Here is an 18058-nt window from a genome sequence, read left to right as displayed (position 1 = left end):
GGGGTGTCTGGCTGCAGAGGGATGATCAGATGAACAGTGTACAGGGTTCTGTCTGCCCCTGACTGTTAGCAGTGTCAGTCACTAATCTCTGTTTTGCTCTGTGCTCCTCTTTGGCAGGTCATGCTTCTCATAGACATTGAGCTGGCTTACATGAACACAAACCATGAGGACTTCATTGGCTTTGCCAAGTAAGCACTCACATCCTATTGTCTCCCCTTCTCTGCATGTGTTTGCTGTGGCTCTGTCCTATGGCTGCTCCAGTAAATGGGTTGCAAAGGCCCTGGCGCAGATGCTGTGGTCCCAAAGTATAGTTCAGCTCTCAGTATTGCTTGGTTTTCGTGGCTCTGTATTGCAAGTCTGGGGAGGAGGATAGGGATGTGTAGAAGGGGAGTTAGAGTATTAGGGTTGGTTAGGTGTTGGGGGGGGAAACAGCAGAAGCTGTGAAGGGTTAGTAACTCAAGTGTGGTTCAGGTGGGAGTGAGAAGATGAGTAGACCAGGCTGAGAGAGCAGATGGAAATATATTGGGTTATCGAGGCTTGGAAACCAGTGGTGAAGGGCATGAACTCACTCTAGTGGCTGTCTGATGGGAGCAGGATTCAGGTGATCAAGAAGAGCTTGAGGGGTTTTGAATGTCTCTGCTGTTGTTTGCAGTGCTCAGCAGAGGAGCAGCCAGATGAGCAAGAAGAAGGCAGCTGGCAACCAGGTAGGCCAAGTTCCATCTCCTTCACTGCTGCAAGAAGGACATGTTTGCTACCTGGAAGCTACCAGGTGGACAAGTGCTGTGCTGGGCTGGATGCAGCAGTGCTCCAAGTTGTTTATTTTACTTGCCAAACTGTTTATACCTGGAGGATAGTGTTTTATGCTAACTGCAGTCAGGAAGAACTGAGCATGTAGCAGCAATGGAGGGAAAGTGTTGTAGAGGGAAAAGAATGCTTGATAATCAAGATCTGGTCTTGCTCTTCTGGTAGAAATCCTATTAATGTGTAAACCGCTGTTCAGCCCCTTCACTGGCTGTGCTAACTCTTCTGCTGAGGTGAAGGGTACAGAACACTATGTCTCAACTGTTACAGTACAGAACTGTATTTTCTAGTTGTCTTTCCCATCAGTGATACCTACTTTCTGGAAAGGGATTTCAAGAGAGTTCATGGACTCTCTTCTGGAAAACTTCACTGGAAATACTTAAACCTCCATACAGGGAGACAAAGGGCAATTATAGCCATGGTTGCACTGGGTATGTATGAGAACACACTCATGGGAGGAAGACAGTGGTGGAGGGGAGGAGTTCCCTTATTCCTTCAGGAACTGTAAGAAGCGTACGTACAATTAAAAAGGAGCTAATGACAGTTTCTCCTAGATTTGCTGGGGACATGGCAAAGCTATCTAGGCTTAGAAGATCTTGTGAAAACAAAGCCTTACAAGCAGAATCATAGTGAATGGAAGCAAATGGTTTTGCTTAGTCTTTCTAAAGACATTCCCTGCTGCCATCCATCCTCTTTATAACATGTTTGACCACCTTTCCCTGCACATAAACATGCAGACTGCTTCAGTACTGTTAGCAGGCATGAAGTTCAGGAGGTTGGGCTGGTCAACCATCCATTTCGTGGGATCTCGGAGCAGCTGTAGGGAACCCCATCCTCTGCAGTGTACCTTACAGAAGAGCTGAGTGTAAAAGAGCGCAAAGGGCAAACTCTGGATCTACCTGTAAAGTGCTTTGGCTTTCCTATTAGCAGACTTTATTTTGGGATGGGGGTTGCTTTTATTAACACCTGGGTTAAGACTTTGGTATCAGCTTCCAATTTATTTTATTTTTGAGCCTCTCTTCTCCTGCTCCAGCTTTCCTAGTAACAATCTCTCCTCTCTTTGCTCCTCTCCTGCTCTCTGCTCTGCTGCTGTTGCTATGGTTCCCCTTTGCAGGATGAGATCCTGGTGAGTAGAAGGCCCCTCAGCAGGGTGTGCTAATGAACATTAATGTTGCATCTGGGAAGGCAAGAACAGTGCATAGACAAATTATTCCCTCTGCTGCTGAATGGGGAGAGGAGGACAGCTGGCACTAGACATAGGTGAAGCAGAAATGAGGTGAAAAGGTAGTATGTTGAGGAAAAATTCAGAACTGCTGGTAGATCTTGTGAGTGGGTGGAGATAAAAAGCAGTAATCCAAGGATGTGTGGTTCTGTTTCGCTGCCCCCTCCTGCCCGCAGAGAGAATAGGACTCTCTCGAGCTTAACAGTAGGCATGAGATGAAGATCCTGTGCTCCTGCATTTACCTTTGTAGGATAAACTAACGATTAAAAGGATTGTGTACTTCTATGGTAGGCTGCTCACACAGTGCAACTGCTAATATGCAGTGCAGTCACATGGGTTTTTCAATGCCAGGTCGTTTTCAACAAGCACATCCAGACAACAAGGTACACACACAATGTATGCAGATGTTTTCGGGTGTTAACATTGTAGTAATACATATATAAGCTAATGCATTTAAGCTGACACATACTTGCATTTGATTACTGCCTGTGTGAAGCTCTAAACCAGCGCTTGGTGAATTGGAGTTCTCTAGAGAGCAACAGCCTGGCTTTACAGACTAAACTTAAAAGAACTTATTTTGTCCTAAATTAATATGACAGCTCAAATACCTGGGTATGCTGAAGTCCATGGTACTAATTCCAGATGCACCATTTTGTTCTGTTATACCTAGTGTCTCCTTTTTACTAAACTCAACTCTTTCTGGGTTGCTTGCCCATCTTTTCTTCTTGAACTGGTTCCCCCCACCCCTGAGCTGGGTGAAGCACTCCACACGTGGTGTGCCGAAAGGTGTGCTGGTGTCCTGGTTTTCTCTAGGCATGGCCTTTTCTCAGTGTGTTGATGTGATTTGGTGCTTGTAGGTTGTGCCAGTGTCCAAGGCACCCTTGATGCAGTTCTTCCTGCATCTTTTTCCTCTTGGCAGAGGGTATAATGCACAGCACTGCCAGGTTTCTTCCTGCATCCTTTTTATGCTATTCCTGGCCCCTTTTCAAGGCCAAGACCTTCACTGGCCAGTTGAGTGGGGGGCTCTTCTGGCAGCAGCAGAGAGCACAGTGTTCCTTGTCTTTCCATACTACTCTTTGTAGGGGTACCCTCTGATCTTTCCTCTGTCACCTAAGGGCTGGATTTTAGGACCCTTGTTAATGCTCGCTGCTTCCACCCCCTTAGGTCATCCGAAAGGGCTGGCTCACCATCAATAACATTGGGATCATGAAGGGTGGCTCCAAGGAGTATTGGTTTGTCCTGACAGCGGAGAACCTCTCCTGGTACAAGGATGATGAGGTGAGTAGCTCAACTCTGTGACTTAAGTCTCGGGCATCTGATAAGAATAAGGCTTTTAGTTCACTGGGTGTTACAGATGTATCATCTGACTACTGTCTGCAGCTTGTGACAGAAGCTGAAACTATCCTTGGGCCAGGTTCCCTGTGGTCTCAGCACTGCTGAGCATTTCTGAGTTGATGTGAACGTGGCTTTTTTGATGCACAAGGAGTAATATCTGTGCTTGAAGCCATGTCTCAGCAGAAAGTTGACAGACAGTTGGAGTGAATTTAACCTTTATTTGTCTTGCTGTGGCAGCTGTGATCAAAGGCGTGATGGGTTAGTTCCAAGATTTGGACTTTTTGGTATTTGTGGGGCAGCCATGATGAGTTTCCTGAAGGAGTATGGCAGAGGTTTTCATCCATCTCTCCTGGTCACAAGAAAAAAAGCTTTCTCCTTTGAGTGTAGCAAGAGGAGGTGGGGACCTGAAGCTGCAGCTCAGGTGCTGGCTCTTTCTGACTTGGTGTAAATTACTTAACCTCCCCAAGATTCAGTTGTTAAACCTGCAATGCAGGAATGTCTTTTTTTAATGTTTCTATACTAACTGTGCCAGTTAACACATTATTTGTAAAATTGTTTGAATTGTGAATGGCTAGAGTACTGCTGATGAAAAGTACAGTGTGTTCCTATCCCTGATAGGAACATAGACCTACTCTGTAAAGTTGCTTGAAAATCTTGAATATTAGGAATGCTGGCATTGTGCTGTGATGTCTTTCTGCTTCAGTGGGAAATGATATAAGTGGACAGAATTGTCCCAGCTGAAATTATCATTGTCAACAGTGTGTTGCTTCCTGTGCAAGACAAAGGTAAATAATTGTCTTTTCTGATTACTTTGAAAAGAGAAAGAATAGCTGGATGATTTTGGTAAGGACATAATCGAAAGAGTTAGCCCTGCTCAATGTGCTGTGGGATGAAAAATGCCTGGTATGATATAGTCACGCATTCTAAGTTGATTGGGGTTTCTGATTGCAAATAAGGAAACTGCTCTGCCCCTTGCTATAGTTTGTGTCCCTCAGGTGTTTTGAGGCACACAGTAGCTGCAGCCTAGGCCTGGCTACTTGTCTAGTTTGTATCAGTGGGCCTGTTTCATTCTCGGCAGGTGGAAATGATGACAAATACAGTGATGAATCAGACTCTAAATGTCACTTTCTGCATGGAGACTGCTGCTGTGCTGCTATGGATGAGCAGGCAGCAAATTCCTAATTAAAGAACCAGGCATTGAAATGTCTTTTGCTAAATCAGTGTGTCTCTGCTACATGACTGCTGACCTTTGTATTCAGAGTTGCTGGGGGAGGCTTCACTTTCCTCTAGGTTGCATATGCAGGTTGAGTGGTTATAAACATCAAGTAGTTTAATCAAAGCCAGCTGCTGCATCTGTACTACAGAGATGATCAGAATTCCCTGTTCTTCCCCTGGGGAGTGGGAGGGAGGGCTGCAGTGGGGATGTGTAAACTGTTGATAGATTCCAGTTGCCTGGGATGGGGATTGGACCTCCCTTCCCTCCTGAGGGAGGGCAGCGTTAGGGGGGAGGATGGGGGGACACAACAGGACAATAGCAACTGGAGGTCTGCACCATTTCCCCTCTGCATAGCAAGAGGTAGAGCTGCCTAATGAAAACAGCCCCCTGCCAGCCTTGGTCCCTTAAACACAGGAGAACCAGTGCTGATGAGGTCTGAGCTGCCACTGAGAAAGGAGCCTTTGTCTTCAACTGAGTGGGAGCAGGGGGGAAAGGGAAGCATGGTTTTATTTGCTTCCTTCCCAAGCTCAGCTCCTTGATCTCTGGCTGTTGTGAGGGAGAAAGGCAGCAACTTCCATCTGGACTGCATAGCTGAGTCAGGCTAAAAGTTGGTGCATTTGAGGGGCAGCCAGAGAGCCTTGAGCATGGGGATTCCCATCCCAAACCTGTCCTGCCTGGAGCCGGCTCCATCCTGAAGAGCTGTCTGCAGTGCATGGTTCTCTGTTAGACAGTTATCTTTGCATGTCTGTCTCCGCTCTCCTTCTCCACAAATTCAGGAGGACTTGTCTTCTACAGCTCCTGAAATGCTCTCATGTGTTTTTAAAGGCGGTATACCACGATCTTTCTTCACTGAAACTCTGGGAGGAAGGGGGAGGCTTTGTCTGCCCCACCCTGCACTTCTGTGGGCTCTCTTGTCCCAGTTCCCCTGTCCTCTGGATGCCGTCCAGAAGGAGCTGAATCCTTCTTGTGTGGGTAGAAAGTGCTGGTGGCGGAGCTGTGGGTAATGATGGGGGAAGGAGCAGGGTGAAAAGGTGTGCAGTGGGGTCAGGGTGCAGGCTAGGCTAGCACCTCTGGAGTCGGGGGGAGTCGGGGCACTGCTGCTCCCTGCCCTGTGTTGCAAGCCAGGACCCAGAGTGGGGAATTAAGACATCTGGACCCCATTAGTGAAATACCAGTCTTTCCGCAATGCTGGCTTGTTTTTCCTCTGCCTCTGAAGAAAGGAACTGAAACTTAATGTCTTAAAGGGCCCAGCATTACATGTTAGCAGGGATATATGGCTGTTGATGCTCTGGAGGGGCCTGAAGGAGTGTGCTGGGGAATGGGAGGGGAAGGAAAGAGCAGGCCAGGCGAGGGTGGAAAGTTGGCTCCCCATTCTGCCTTGCTGCCAAGAGTATGTGTGTGTGCTCCTTGGGCTCTCTGTTTTTCTTCCTGTCTCCTTTCAATGAGGCAAACACTGGCCCCATGGAGAGTGGCCCCACAGACAGTTGGCCTCCCAAGACCTGGAGGACCCTCCTGAGGTACCTGCACCTCCTCAACCCTGTGGGATTATGCTGTAGGCCAGTGGTGGGAGGGAGAGGTGGGGAGGAGCCTGCTCTGGCTGCTAGCAATATAGAGTGGGACTTTCTTGCTCAGGGAGGCTGCAGTGTCCCCAGGGCTGGAGCAGCAGCACAGCACGCTGGCTAACTGCTCGGCAAGCAACGTAGTGGACACAATAAAGGAACTTAATCTGAATAGTCCTTCTGCCTGAATCCCTTATGAAATGCAGAGTGCCCACATCTCTGCAGGGCTTTCCCACCTGCTGGAAAAGAGGGTCTGTGAGCTGAGCTAGAGCTGCTGGTGATGGGCACCTCGTAGGCAAGATGCAATGAGCACTGTGCTCAGTGCTTCCCATCAGTAAAGCTCACTGCCTGGTGGAGATGGCCCCGGTGCGCTCTGCTCTGTAAGGGTGACAGTTTCTGTTGGAGTGCTGTGACTGTGTGCCACTGTGTGCTGGAGTGTTCACACAGCTGGCTGGATGGATATATCTGCTGTTTCCTTTGGGAATCTGTGTGACTGTACAATACAGATGGGACCTTCTGTCCTTACTCAGGTAAATTGTGTACTAGAAATCTGGGGCTTGTAAGAGCAGGTGACTACATGAGAAGAATATGGTCTTATTTGCTTGTGTGAAAGCATTTGTGCTGCATGCAATGTCAGTGTGTTTGAGTTCTGTGTATGTACAGGAGGGGTGGGCATAGAGTTTTAGGTACTTCCAGGTGTGTTGGGGAACGCTTCATATTCTTTATGCATCATGTTGATTCCTGCTGCGTCAGTTGTGCTTGGGCTCTTTCTCTGTTTTCATGCCTTCTCTTTTGCTCAAAGTACAAAGGTACTCTCCCCTGTCCTGGGAAAGATTTGACCTTATTGACAGTCACTAGATAGCTGCTTATTCTGAAAGTGTCAATGTCTTGTAACCAATTCTAGTTTAAAAATACATACATTGATCAATACTGAGATTGTTTCCCCACTACACACACATACACTCCTCCCTGTCCCCCCCGCCCTCCCAACAGTCCGTGTCCTTGAGGCACAGCTGAGAGAAATCCTTGGCTTTGCTCTGATGCCCGCAAGTCATCAAAAACTTGCTGTGATGGGTCCAGCTGCTGCCAGGTTTTTGCATCCAGCATGTTTAAAGACCATAGGAGCAGATCTGCTCTGAGGTTCTTCCTCTCCTGCTTTCACACTGCTCTCAGGTGCACTCTGGAACATGTTCTGTCTCTTTACATCCTCTGTGGAGCACTTTCATTCATTCACTCACTCATCTTTTTTCACAAGTACGTGTTTTCTCATGGATAATATCTTACTCATTCTCAATCAGCCCTCATTTATGCTGTCATTCACTGTTTCTCTTCTTTCTTTTTCAGACAAATATCTAAGCAAACACAACTTCCAGAGCATCCAAACCTGCAACTTTCAATCCTTTGTAGGTTTTTCTTTATATTAATGACCAGCACTCTTTACGATGTGAAATCCCCTTTCTCCAGTCACCTTTCTCTGCTTGATCTTGCCTTCTCAGGTAGCAAAGCATAGTGCAGTTGTAACTCCACCAGGCCCATGTGTCTGTCTCTGCATTTTATGGCAAAGTTTAGCACGTGAAACAAGCCACCCTGAACACAGCTACCCCTGGGATAAGTGCATGAAGCTGAAAGAAATAAGAAGGGGATGAAAGAGATGGAGGAGGAATAAGGGGGTTGTGAGTAGGTTGGTGAACAGGCAGGTAAAAGTCATCATCAAGCATGGCTTTGAAGGGTTATATCCTCACAGGCTGAGGGATGAGTGAACTTTGCATGCAGCTACGCCCGCAGCCCACCCTCTCCAAGCATGTCCCTCTGCCGTGCAGGTGTTGCCGTCCCCGTGCAGCACTGGCAGTGTGTGGTGTATCCCAGCACAGCCTAACCAATGTGCAGACTACTGTACAATCTCGTAGTCCTGAACAGGTAGTCTGAACACTGGGCAGACGGAGTGGAGCCTCTGCGATCTGCTCTCCGGCTATCAGCTGCTCATTAGTCCTTTCCCCTTCCTGCTTTTGGGATAAGGTTTTTGGGGGCAGAGATGGGGTGAAAGAAAGTCCGAGTCCTGATTGAAGAAACATTTTCTTCTGGCAGCTGGGAAGAAACGTTGCTCTCTGCATGTTTTCAATTTGGAGCAAGCTTCCAAGCGCTTTCCTCTTACGGTGCTGGTATCAGGCTGGTACCTGGTTTCCACCTGGGGTATGCTGAACCTTTTTAGAAAGAAAGGAAAAAAAATAAATCAATTACTGCTGTTTGGGGAGGAAATGCTGTGAAGTTTTGGCTGTTACCCAGGTGTGCAGAACTTGTTGCTTCATCCAACTCCTCTTCTTCCATGTGGAGCTGTGTGGGAGGATTCGCAGGCCCCATGCACCCTCATCTCCTTCTTCCCAGTTCTGTCCTGTAGATCAGCCCTTTGCCTGGGGTCCACAGCAAAGCTCAAACAGAACCAGCCTCTGCTTCCAAGTCCTCAAACAGGTCCTTTGACCCACCTTGGCCAGCTGCCTTTGCAGCTCACCTCTGGCTCCTGCAGGAGCAGTCCGCATCCCCTCTTTTTCTCCCCCCACTATGTCTGGCATTGCTGAGCCTCCCTCCCTCTTCTGGTTTTTGCTCCCTCCCTTCTTGCTTCCCTTCTGTCCTTCTGCCTCAATTGACGTGGCAGTGGAAAGCTAACTAGACTCGAGGGAGGAGCTTGCTGGCTGCTGGGAAGGCCGGAGGTTGGCAGGAAGCGAGCCGGCTGACGGATGGGGTTGCGGGGGGAAAGGAAGGTTCCCTACCCCGCATGGAAACTTGAGGAATGCTGTCACTTTCTGTGGCGCTTGGCTCCCATATAACGATTCCAGATGTTAGCCCTAGCCCCTGCGGTTTGCTCCCTCTCTCTTCTGGTGCTGCAGGGATAAAGAGGGCTTTATGTATGCCGCACGTCTCCCTTCCAGGATCCCTTTCTCTTGTGTGCATCCTGGTGGATGATTAAGATTTGTGGCCAAAAATACAAACACCCAGAACTCCCACTTTGCTCTAACCATGCACTGAGGAGGGGTAACCAACCCTCCCCTTTTCCCAGAGGTGTGCAACACTTTGCATGTGTGTTGTGCTTTGCATAATGAAAGCAAGTCACATACTCGGGGATGTTTCATCCCTGCCCTGGCACAGGGACAGGTGTGGGAAGAAATGCGTGCTTGTCCTTTGTAAAGGCTGGTGGGCATTGCTGTGACCCTAGAGAGGTCACAACAGTAGAGTTCTGGGCACTGTAGCCTCTCTTGAGCTACTCAGTTTCTGCCTGTGCTTTCTTATATATCCTCTGATGGCTTCCTAGGGTTGCACTTAGCTGCATGTTTATATCTGCGCATTATTTCAGCTGATGTAAATAAAAATCTTTACTTTCGTGCAGGTGAGTTGATTACAATTGCTGTGCTTACTAAGCCAACAGTAATGGCTGTGATTAATCACATGAGTCCAGCCTAGTGTCTACAGAGCTTTTGAACTAAATCAGCTTAAAATCTTAGGATGTGTTGTTTAAGTTAAACCAGTGCAGCTTTCTGATGTAAACAAGCCATTACAGCTGCTTTGCAGCTTGGAGCAGTGATTGCAGTGTCCAGTAAATTATGCTCTGAGAGTAAAAGTTGTGTTACAGGTGGCCTGTGCTTTGGAAAGATGGTCTTGAGATGTACGTATGTTGTGGGCTGACTAGGGCTTCCTGGAAGAATCACAGCTCAGAAATTCAGCTCTTCTAATGTGTGTTTTCTTTGCAAAGACAAGGAGTAGAAAGCATTTGGTAACGTCTTGGGGGGGGTGGTTCAACTTAAAATGCTCAGCTGACTTGCTTTCAAATACTCCAGACTGGTTTTTTTGAGACTTCTTCCTAAAAATCTTGTAGTATGCATGTATTCATGAAGTGTGTTTATTATCAATTATGATGTTAATATCCTCCAATTGAGTAGAGTTTTATTGCAGGAGTTCCCAAAATGCCATGCATGCGTTTAACACAAATGATTTGACAGAAACTCCAGTCATCTCTGGGGCAGGTTTGTTTACCCATAGCACTTTACATCTTACAAGAAGGAAAGCAGATTAAGAGGCTTAAGCAAGATGAATTTCTCTGAATTTCACACGGCTACTAATTAAAACAAAGGCAATGGTCTTTCTCCCATATCCACAGACCTTTGTCTCTGTGCAAAAGGAGGTGTTTGTCATAACAGCTACAGGGAAACCTTTAATTAGTTTATTTGTGCTCCAAATGCAAACTGAGAGCTAATAATTCTGCCAATTACTTTCCTGTACTGCGAGTGCCAATTTCCATCCTTAGGGGAGCCCACACAAGCATCTGTCAGCTTCATTTCACGTGCATCCAAGAGTAGGAAAATTCAACTTGCTGTTGAGGCAGTCCAGTTGAATGAAGTGCTTTGAGTCAGACTGGCTTGCTGCCTGCTGACTTTGTGAACTTCTTTTTAGGTTATTACCTACAGGATAAGAACAAATAATTCAGATGATAGTGCAAACTATTGCTGTGTCTGGCCAAAACCAATCTCTAGAATTTAGCCACAGTAAGGATGTTTCAATGTCAGGCTGCAACTGCAGCATCCCTTTTTTCTTTTTTTTCTTTTCCTCCAGCTATTGTGCTTCACACCCCACAATTGGAATGGCTAATGGATCCTGGTCTCCTTCCTGGCCATGTGTATTTTCTTTCTTTGGTAGATGCAAAGTACAGAGCCATATGGCTGTATCTGCACTATGCTGGGGGTGGGGGACTAATCCTCTGGCACTTATCCTGCCTGCACGAGTAGCTTGCAGTCATCTCCTTCTGCGGTTCTCCATGCAGGCGGTGTGAGTCCCGTTGGGAGCAGCAGCCCTGGTCAGGGGTAGCTAGCCCCATGCCTACGACATTCCCTAGCCAACACCGAGCATCCATGTTCCGTTTTGTGTGTCCAGTCTGAGTGCTTCTGATGCTTCACTACCTCTCCTTGGCCTCATGGCTCTATAGATTAACTCGCAGCCAATATGCACATTTTACATAACACATACTCTACTGCTGAGAGAGAGTTTTGCCTGACTTCTTTTTTTTTTTTTTTCTTATAGACGAGAGGAGATAGGAGCAACATAAGCCTCTTGGGATCATACTGAGGGATTTGAATATAGTATTTCACAAACTACTTTCCCATTTCAATGCGTGCTGGCCCTTCCTTCTCTTTTTCTCTCCCCTACTTCCCCCCCCCCCCCCCGCCAAGTCTGGAAAGCAAGAGAGAGAAGCCCTTTTCCCCCCTTGGCCAGGATGCTGTTCAGCCGTAGCACATACTGCCAGATTGCTAACATATGGGTGGAGGGCTCAGCCAAAGTTTTGAGAGGCTCAGCCCTTGGCAGCTCGTTCCACACTTTCCTGTCTCTACATTCAGGAAATGAAGTCAGAGTGTTGATATAAAACAGGCTGGGTTGAAAACTGAGAAGCTGGAAAGACTGAAGTGGGGGACGGGGAGGGGGAGGTGTGGGGAGATGGGGGGCAGCGGGGGCTTGTTGCAGTGTGCGTTGCCCCGCAATGTGTGGGTTGGGGGTTTCTTGCCTTGCGCCAGTGTCGTCTGCTTGATTGCTCTTGCTGCCTCAGAGTCAGAGGACTGCTATTTTATGCTGGCAGACAAATATATGTGTCTTTCCTCTGGTGTATGAGAAAATTAGCATGCAGAGATAGCGGTGTCTTGATCACACAGAAGCATTTATGCAAGAACTTGGAAGGGGTGAAAGTTGAAACTCTGGCAAAGAGCATGTATTTCCATATCTGGGACACGGGATTCCCTTACCTTTTGACTTTTTTCCTGAAGAATGACTCCATTGCTAAATTTCTATGGAATTATGTTGTTCTAACGCAGAATGATTTTTCTCAGACAGCTTTAACAAGAGTTTGTGTTTGGTGGTTTTTGTTGTGTTTTTTTTTTTTACTAGCCCAGAGACTCTGTGGGGTGGATGCAGGGAGTTCCAGTGAAGTGAGACTGCAGTGGGGATGGTCTGTCTTGCACAGGGACTTAGCAGTTGGTGTACTTCGCTTCTAGGTCACTAGTGCAACCTAAACCAACATCATAATAACCCAAAGTAACAGAAAGCTGGAAGCGATTTGTGACGTACAGAACCTGAAATGGTCTGTATAGTTTTGAGACCAGCACCTGGCTGACAGATGTCCCATCACAAAAATGTTTGCCCAACTCTAATCTAGGCTGATAACAATACTTTAAAAAAATCCAGGAAAATTTGCTTGGAAGAGCTTTTCTGCTTTCATAGCCTGGTATCTTCAAGAGAGAATGGACAGTTTGGCAGCTGCACAACTGATATCTTCTATTTTCTAGATGCCAGCTTCCAAGATAATCTTGTTGCATAAATTTTGTAATGGACTGGTATAGTTTGATCTTTGGGTTATATCTGAACTGTGTAGTGTCTGGTATCCTTAGCAAACTCAAGTCAGTCTAACTGAAACTGAAGACGATGTTAGGCTGGATTTGCCATCCTCTGACAAAGCTGCTGAGCTCAAACACCCATCCTTATCTGCTGCTCTTCCCTGCCCGTCTTTTCTAACTCTTCAGGATCTCTGCTCACTGACCTTCTTTGTTTTCCTTCTTTGTTTTGTTGTTTCCAGCCAAGAAAGGTCCACAAACACACAAGATGCTCACAAGGGGATAGTCACACATGCGTGCTTCCACACAAAAGTATGCTCTTGTTTCTATTTCAGTCTTGGATAGCTGCATTCTGCCTTCTGGAGACCAGTGTGATGGCTCCCTCTCTTGTTATGTTGGGGTATAATACCCAGCTGGAACAGGATGTTCCAAATGGGGACCTTAAACCAAACTTGCTTCTTTTTTTGCTGTAGATCCAGATTTGAGATTAAGCAGGGAAAATGATTTCTGAGTCAGTTTCTGAACATAAATGTAAAAATTAAGATCAAGTTTGTTTGTTAAAAGATGGTACCTAGGGTCAGAAATGTTGAGGTTGGTATTTGGGTGCCTTGTTCTTTAGCTGGAGATGCCTCATAAGAACCAGACTGGAGGGTTGTGGGTGCAGTCACTCTGAAAAAACAGGTCCCTTCAAGCTCTCTGAGTCTGGTCAATTGACCACTGAAATTTCAGACTCTGGTTTTTCATGTTCACCAAGCAGTAAGCTGCCCATGTTGTTTGAACTTCTGTACTCATTCAGAGATGAGACTTTCATTAATGAGCATAGTTACTTGATTATTTTTTTTCTCAACACGAGGCCTTCAGGTAACCTTGTAGTGACCTGTATTATTGTAGCCAGACCTGCTCTTTGATCTTCTGATGCATATTTATTATTGCTTGATTAATACTTTAAGAGTTCGCAGTAACCAATAGAGTGTAGGACAGTGATAGGATGAAGTGAAAAAGTCCGCTTTTCTGAAGAGGTGAATTTAAGTTGATATAATCCCTAATTTCTGTGTCAAACCAGCTTCTCTATCATGTCTGGCTCTTCTTGAATGTGAATATAGGCTTGTAGTGATTAAAACACTGAGGTGGTGACTGTGGGGCTGTGAGGGCTACTTGCCCCCTCTCTGATCAGCAGCAGTGTTTCCTTCCGCTAATGCTGTCCTGTGAGCAGTGGTGTGAGGACCCTTTCCCAGGCAGACCAGCACTGGGCGTCAAGTGGCTGGTGAGGGTCTTGGTGCTGATTGACCCCTTGCTGGGAAGAGAAGACTTTCATGTTGATCACAACCTGGGGAATTGGGACAGTGCCATGCTGCCACCTGCTCCTGGAGGAGTTAATGGGGCAGGGTTGTTGAGCCACATCACAAAAGCAGTTGGGAATAACAAACTCTTGTTTCTAGAGGTCCCCTCTTCTCATAGACTTAAGAGACCAGAGGACCTGGGTTGAGAGTGCCTTGATGGTGATGTGGGGCTGTATTGCTGATAGACTCCCTCCTGCTGGTGGAGTAGAGGCTTTGTTGGAGCAGTGAGTGACTTGTTACTGATCCCCTTTTCAGGAGAAGGAGAAGAAGTATATGTTACCAGTGGATAACCTGAAGCTGCGAGATGTTGAGAAGGGGTTCATGTCCAGCAAGCACATCTTTGCTCTCTTCAACACTGAACAGAGGTATGCTCACATCTCAACATGCCAAGCTGTTGAAGCTTGGGACAGGATTTATGTAATATTAGGTAGGACGGAGTAGAGATAAGTGCATTGGGGTAGCTGTCCAGTAAAGATTTGTGTATCCTTTAAGGATAACCACTTTTGGAGGAGACGGGGGACTTTAAAAAGAAGTCTTACTTCATTCCTTCTGGTCTTACAGATGCGTGCCACTTTCTTCACCAGCGCATGGCCTGCAGCGTGACCTTAGTCTTCAGCTATTTGATGTGGTTACCTGACTCTGGCTGTGGCTGGAGTATATATTTGTAATCAATGTTCTTAGTGAGTGAATAGGGAAAGCTACAGGAGATAGGGGACCCAGGCTGGCTGGAGGAGTCCAGCAGTGAGCAGAATTGAAAAGGGAATCTCTTTCAGGCCCTATTGAAACATGCAATTGACTTGGGGTAATTAAACTTGCTCATAAAAAAAAATTCATTTCCTTTCCCTTCTGCGGGGTCATCATGAGGGACTGCAGGGGACTAAGTGTCTCTGCCTTAAAGTGACAGGAAGATTCTCTGGTCATTGAAATCTGTCAAATATGGGCAAATGCCTGATTTGCAATAGAGAAGAATAAAATGTTTGTCTTCCTCTCAGGAATGTTTACAAGGACTACCGGCAGCTGGAGCTGGCCTGTGAGACCCAGGAGGAGGTGGATAGCTGGAAGGCTTCCTTCCTTCGTGCAGGAGTCTACCCAGAGCGTGTTGGGGTAAGCTACAGTGATAAAAATGGGATGCGAAGGAACACAACATGTATCATAAGAAGGATAGCTGCATCCTTATATGTTAAAAAAGCCTGTGAAGGTTTTGTCTCTTTCCTGAGCTGCAGATATTTTGGAACAAAAATTTAAGTTTTTGGTATGTTCTGGTGCTTCCTTTAAGGAAGGCTGGTATATAGAGTAGCTGTCAGCTTCAAAGGGCAGATAAAGTAGGCAAAGATTGCCTTGAAAAACCTTCTAGGTCTCTTGTTTTGTGGGCATTAAATTCGCAATATAAGGAGGACATTTAACTACCTGACTACTTGTTAGGAGCTTCCTAGCTTATTAGTAGTTGTTCTCCCATTCCTTCCCCCATCCAATTAGGAAGGAATGTTCTTTGAATTTTTCTTTTGCTTGGTAGATACCTTAATACGCTACTTTAGCAAGACCTCTTATCTCTTCCCTTAGCCTTGTCCCACAACATTCCCTGTCAGCATTATGCTCCGCTTTAAAAGCGCGTTCTAGAGAATTGTGGTATATGTTCCTGTTCAAAGCCTTCCTGTTCCTCTGTGAGAGGAAGCTGCTATAAATAGTTTTTCCATTAGAAAAGTGATAATTGCTTATCTGTTTGTATTTGTTGCTTCTAATAGACTTCTTGCATTCATCTTTCCTGTTACACTTGAAGATTGTGTTTTTTGCCTTAAAGCATTTCCTGACAAACTGATGTGATATTAAAAAAAGAGGATTAGGGACCGGACCTTATGTCATGACTTCAGATTGGCTTTAGACCAGGCTGAGCCTCTTAAACACATGCTCAAAAATGACATGTGCCACCTATTGGTGTGCGAATGGAGTGGTTTCACATAGGAACACTGATTGCTAGTTTGACTGTCTCAAAACCCTATGTAACTAATAACAAGTAGCCATTGTAGGTAAGTAAATCGCCCTTTGTTGCAAACAATATCATTTCCTTTGCAGAGTGTCCCATTTTGATTTTCAGTTTAGCTGAACAATTCACTTCTTCCTCTGCCAGGGTAATCTAGGTATTTACGTATTTTTAGTGGGATTGGTCTTTTGCTTGTTCAGTGCTATATGGGAATTTCTCCAAATTCTGAGACCAATTAAGTCATCTTTTATTTTTTGTCCCTTTTTGTTTTAATTTTTTCCACATATGCTCAAACTGGCCTCCCAGGACAAGGACAAAGTAAGTCTGACCGTCTCTGCCTGTGTTGCCCCCGGGCCTCTCACCGGATAGTTCTCTTTTGTTTTTTCCTTTTGTCACAGTTTCCTGAGAGGCATTTGCTGCTTCTCCCTCTTTGTACCTTCTGTTGGATTGCTGCTGTTTGTTTCTGTTCTTGAATTGAGTTTTCCTTTTTTCTTTTTATTTCTCCCTTTTTGTATGATTTCTGAATCTTGATGCAAACTTATTTTGGGGGGGTTTGACCCTCATTTTTTTTTTAAGTTGTCCTTTGACATCCACTGCCTTTACTTTGTTCCTCACTGACACCTTGCATTCCGTCATTATGTAAGATCTTCCTAGGAAAAGCTCAAATGAACAAAAGACTTTGCCATTTCTCATATATCTGTTTCCCAAAACAAAATATAAGTTTCCTACACTGCTGCAAATCCTTCAGACTGGCATGATTTAAAAGAAAGACTTTTCTTTATAAAATCAAGGGGATTTTTAAATAAGCCTTGAGAAAGACAGCAGTCTTTCATGCTTTGCTGCTTTGAAATTGATCCTAAATGGATGAACCTTGGTGACTGGTTGCTGTCAAATGGCACAGTCTGGGTTTTACCTTGCAGAAAGCTAAACAGTGAGTTTCAGGCAGACAAAGAGCTTCATCTGCTTAGTGTGGAAGAAAAGATAATTATGACTTACAACGTAGGATTTGCAGTTAAAGTGATCAGGAAAGTTTTCTAGGTTATTCCATCTACTTGTGGTGTGACTGAGGTGAGTAGTTGTTTCACCTCTCTGTATCTGTTTTCTCATTTGTATAATGAGGATAAAGATGCAGTGTTGGAGAGCCTGTGAGGCTTAATTTATGGTAAGTGATTCTCAAGTCTAAACTGAATCTGAGCATGGAAAAGCCAGCTCCAATGCAGAACCTTTCAGGAAGCTATAAATATTAAAAGTGAAAAAAAGCTGTATTAAAAATACAGCTTTGAGTATTCACTAGAGCCATAACCTGTGAAAGCTGGTTGTGAGTCCCCGTTGCCTTTCACTTTTGTGTAGTAACTTCCTACTAAGAGAGCAGCTTTATTGTCAAAGCTCCTCAGATCTGAGCTGGAGAAGTCTGTACAAGGTGAGCTGTGCATTGTCAATCACAGCTCAGTGTAAGTTTAAATAATTTTTATTGCATGCGCTTCCTGCGTGTTCCCTTATTTTCTTCTCTTAGCGCTCTCATGAAAAGCTAATTATGTATTACATTTGAAGAACCAATCTGTCTCCTTTTCTCTGCAGGCCAGTGAGGCGGAGGAGAATGGATCAGACAGTTTCATGCACTCCATGGACCCTCAGCTGGAGAGACAAGTAGAAACAATCAGGAACCTGGTGGATTCCTACATGGCAATTGTCAACAAAACCATCAGAGACCTCATGCCGAAGACAATCATGCACCTCATGATAAACAATGTACTTATCACGCAGAGGTGGGGAGACATAGGGAGGGAGAGAGAAAGAGTGAACGAAAACTGAAGGCAGCTTGAAAGAAGGAAGAGATGGGGACAAAATGGAGTGTTTTGGGGAAGACAGTGGAAATTGATTCCCTCTTTATGCTCCTTTGCAGACCAAGGACTTTATCCATTCGGAGTTGCTGGCAAACCTCTACTCCTGTGGTGACCAAAATACGCTGATGGAGGAATCGGCAGAGCAGGCCCAGCGACGTGACGAAATGCTGCGCATGTACCATGCCCTGAAAGAGGCCCTCAACATCATCGGGGACATCAACACCAGCACTATCAGCACCCCTATGCCCCCACCGGTGGACGACTCTTGGCTGCAGGTGCAGAGCGTACCATCTGGACGCAGGTACCAGAGGCTCAGGGGGAGAGCCCCACAGACCTGCCTGATGCCTCTTCAGTGGCTAGCTGGGGCCTCCTACTGAGACAGGGAGTCCTCTTCCCCTCTT

General features: G+C 45.8%; 1 protein-coding gene across 17 annotated transcripts in view; it reads left to right on the top strand.

Moving 5' to 3' along the window:
* DNM1 (dynamin 1) overlaps positions 1 to 18058 on the top strand; it is a 69416-nt gene that overhangs the window by 41178 nt on the left and 10180 nt on the right. For 10 of the 17 annotated variants that reach the window (XM_063352675.1, XM_063352672.1, XM_063352677.1 and 7 more), the window contains exons 12-20: positions 118 to 188; positions 653 to 704; positions 1916 to 1927; positions 3188 to 3301; positions 14091 to 14200; positions 14828 to 14939; positions 16120 to 16131; positions 17392 to 17562; positions 17717 to 17958. In XM_063352675.1, the coding sequence (XP_063208745.1) occupies positions 118 to 188; positions 653 to 704; positions 1916 to 1927; positions 3188 to 3301; positions 14091 to 14200; positions 14828 to 14939; positions 16120 to 16131; positions 17392 to 17562; positions 17717 to 17958 (896 nt within the window). The remainder of the gene's footprint in view (positions 1 to 117; positions 189 to 652; positions 705 to 1915; positions 1928 to 3187; positions 3302 to 14090; positions 14201 to 14827; positions 14940 to 16119; positions 16132 to 17391; positions 17563 to 17716; positions 17959 to 18058) is intronic. The other 7 variants (XR_010073358.1, XR_010073359.1, XR_010073357.1 and 4 more) reach the window with 1 other exon arrangement.

This window comes from Chroicocephalus ridibundus, chromosome 15, assembly GCF_963924245.1.
Source record: "Chroicocephalus ridibundus chromosome 15, bChrRid1.1, whole genome shotgun sequence".
NCBI lineage: Eukaryota > Metazoa > Chordata > Aves > Charadriiformes > Laridae > Chroicocephalus > Chroicocephalus ridibundus.
The sequence above is the reverse complement of the archived record's forward strand: the minus strand, read 5'-3'. Positions and strand labels throughout refer to the sequence as shown.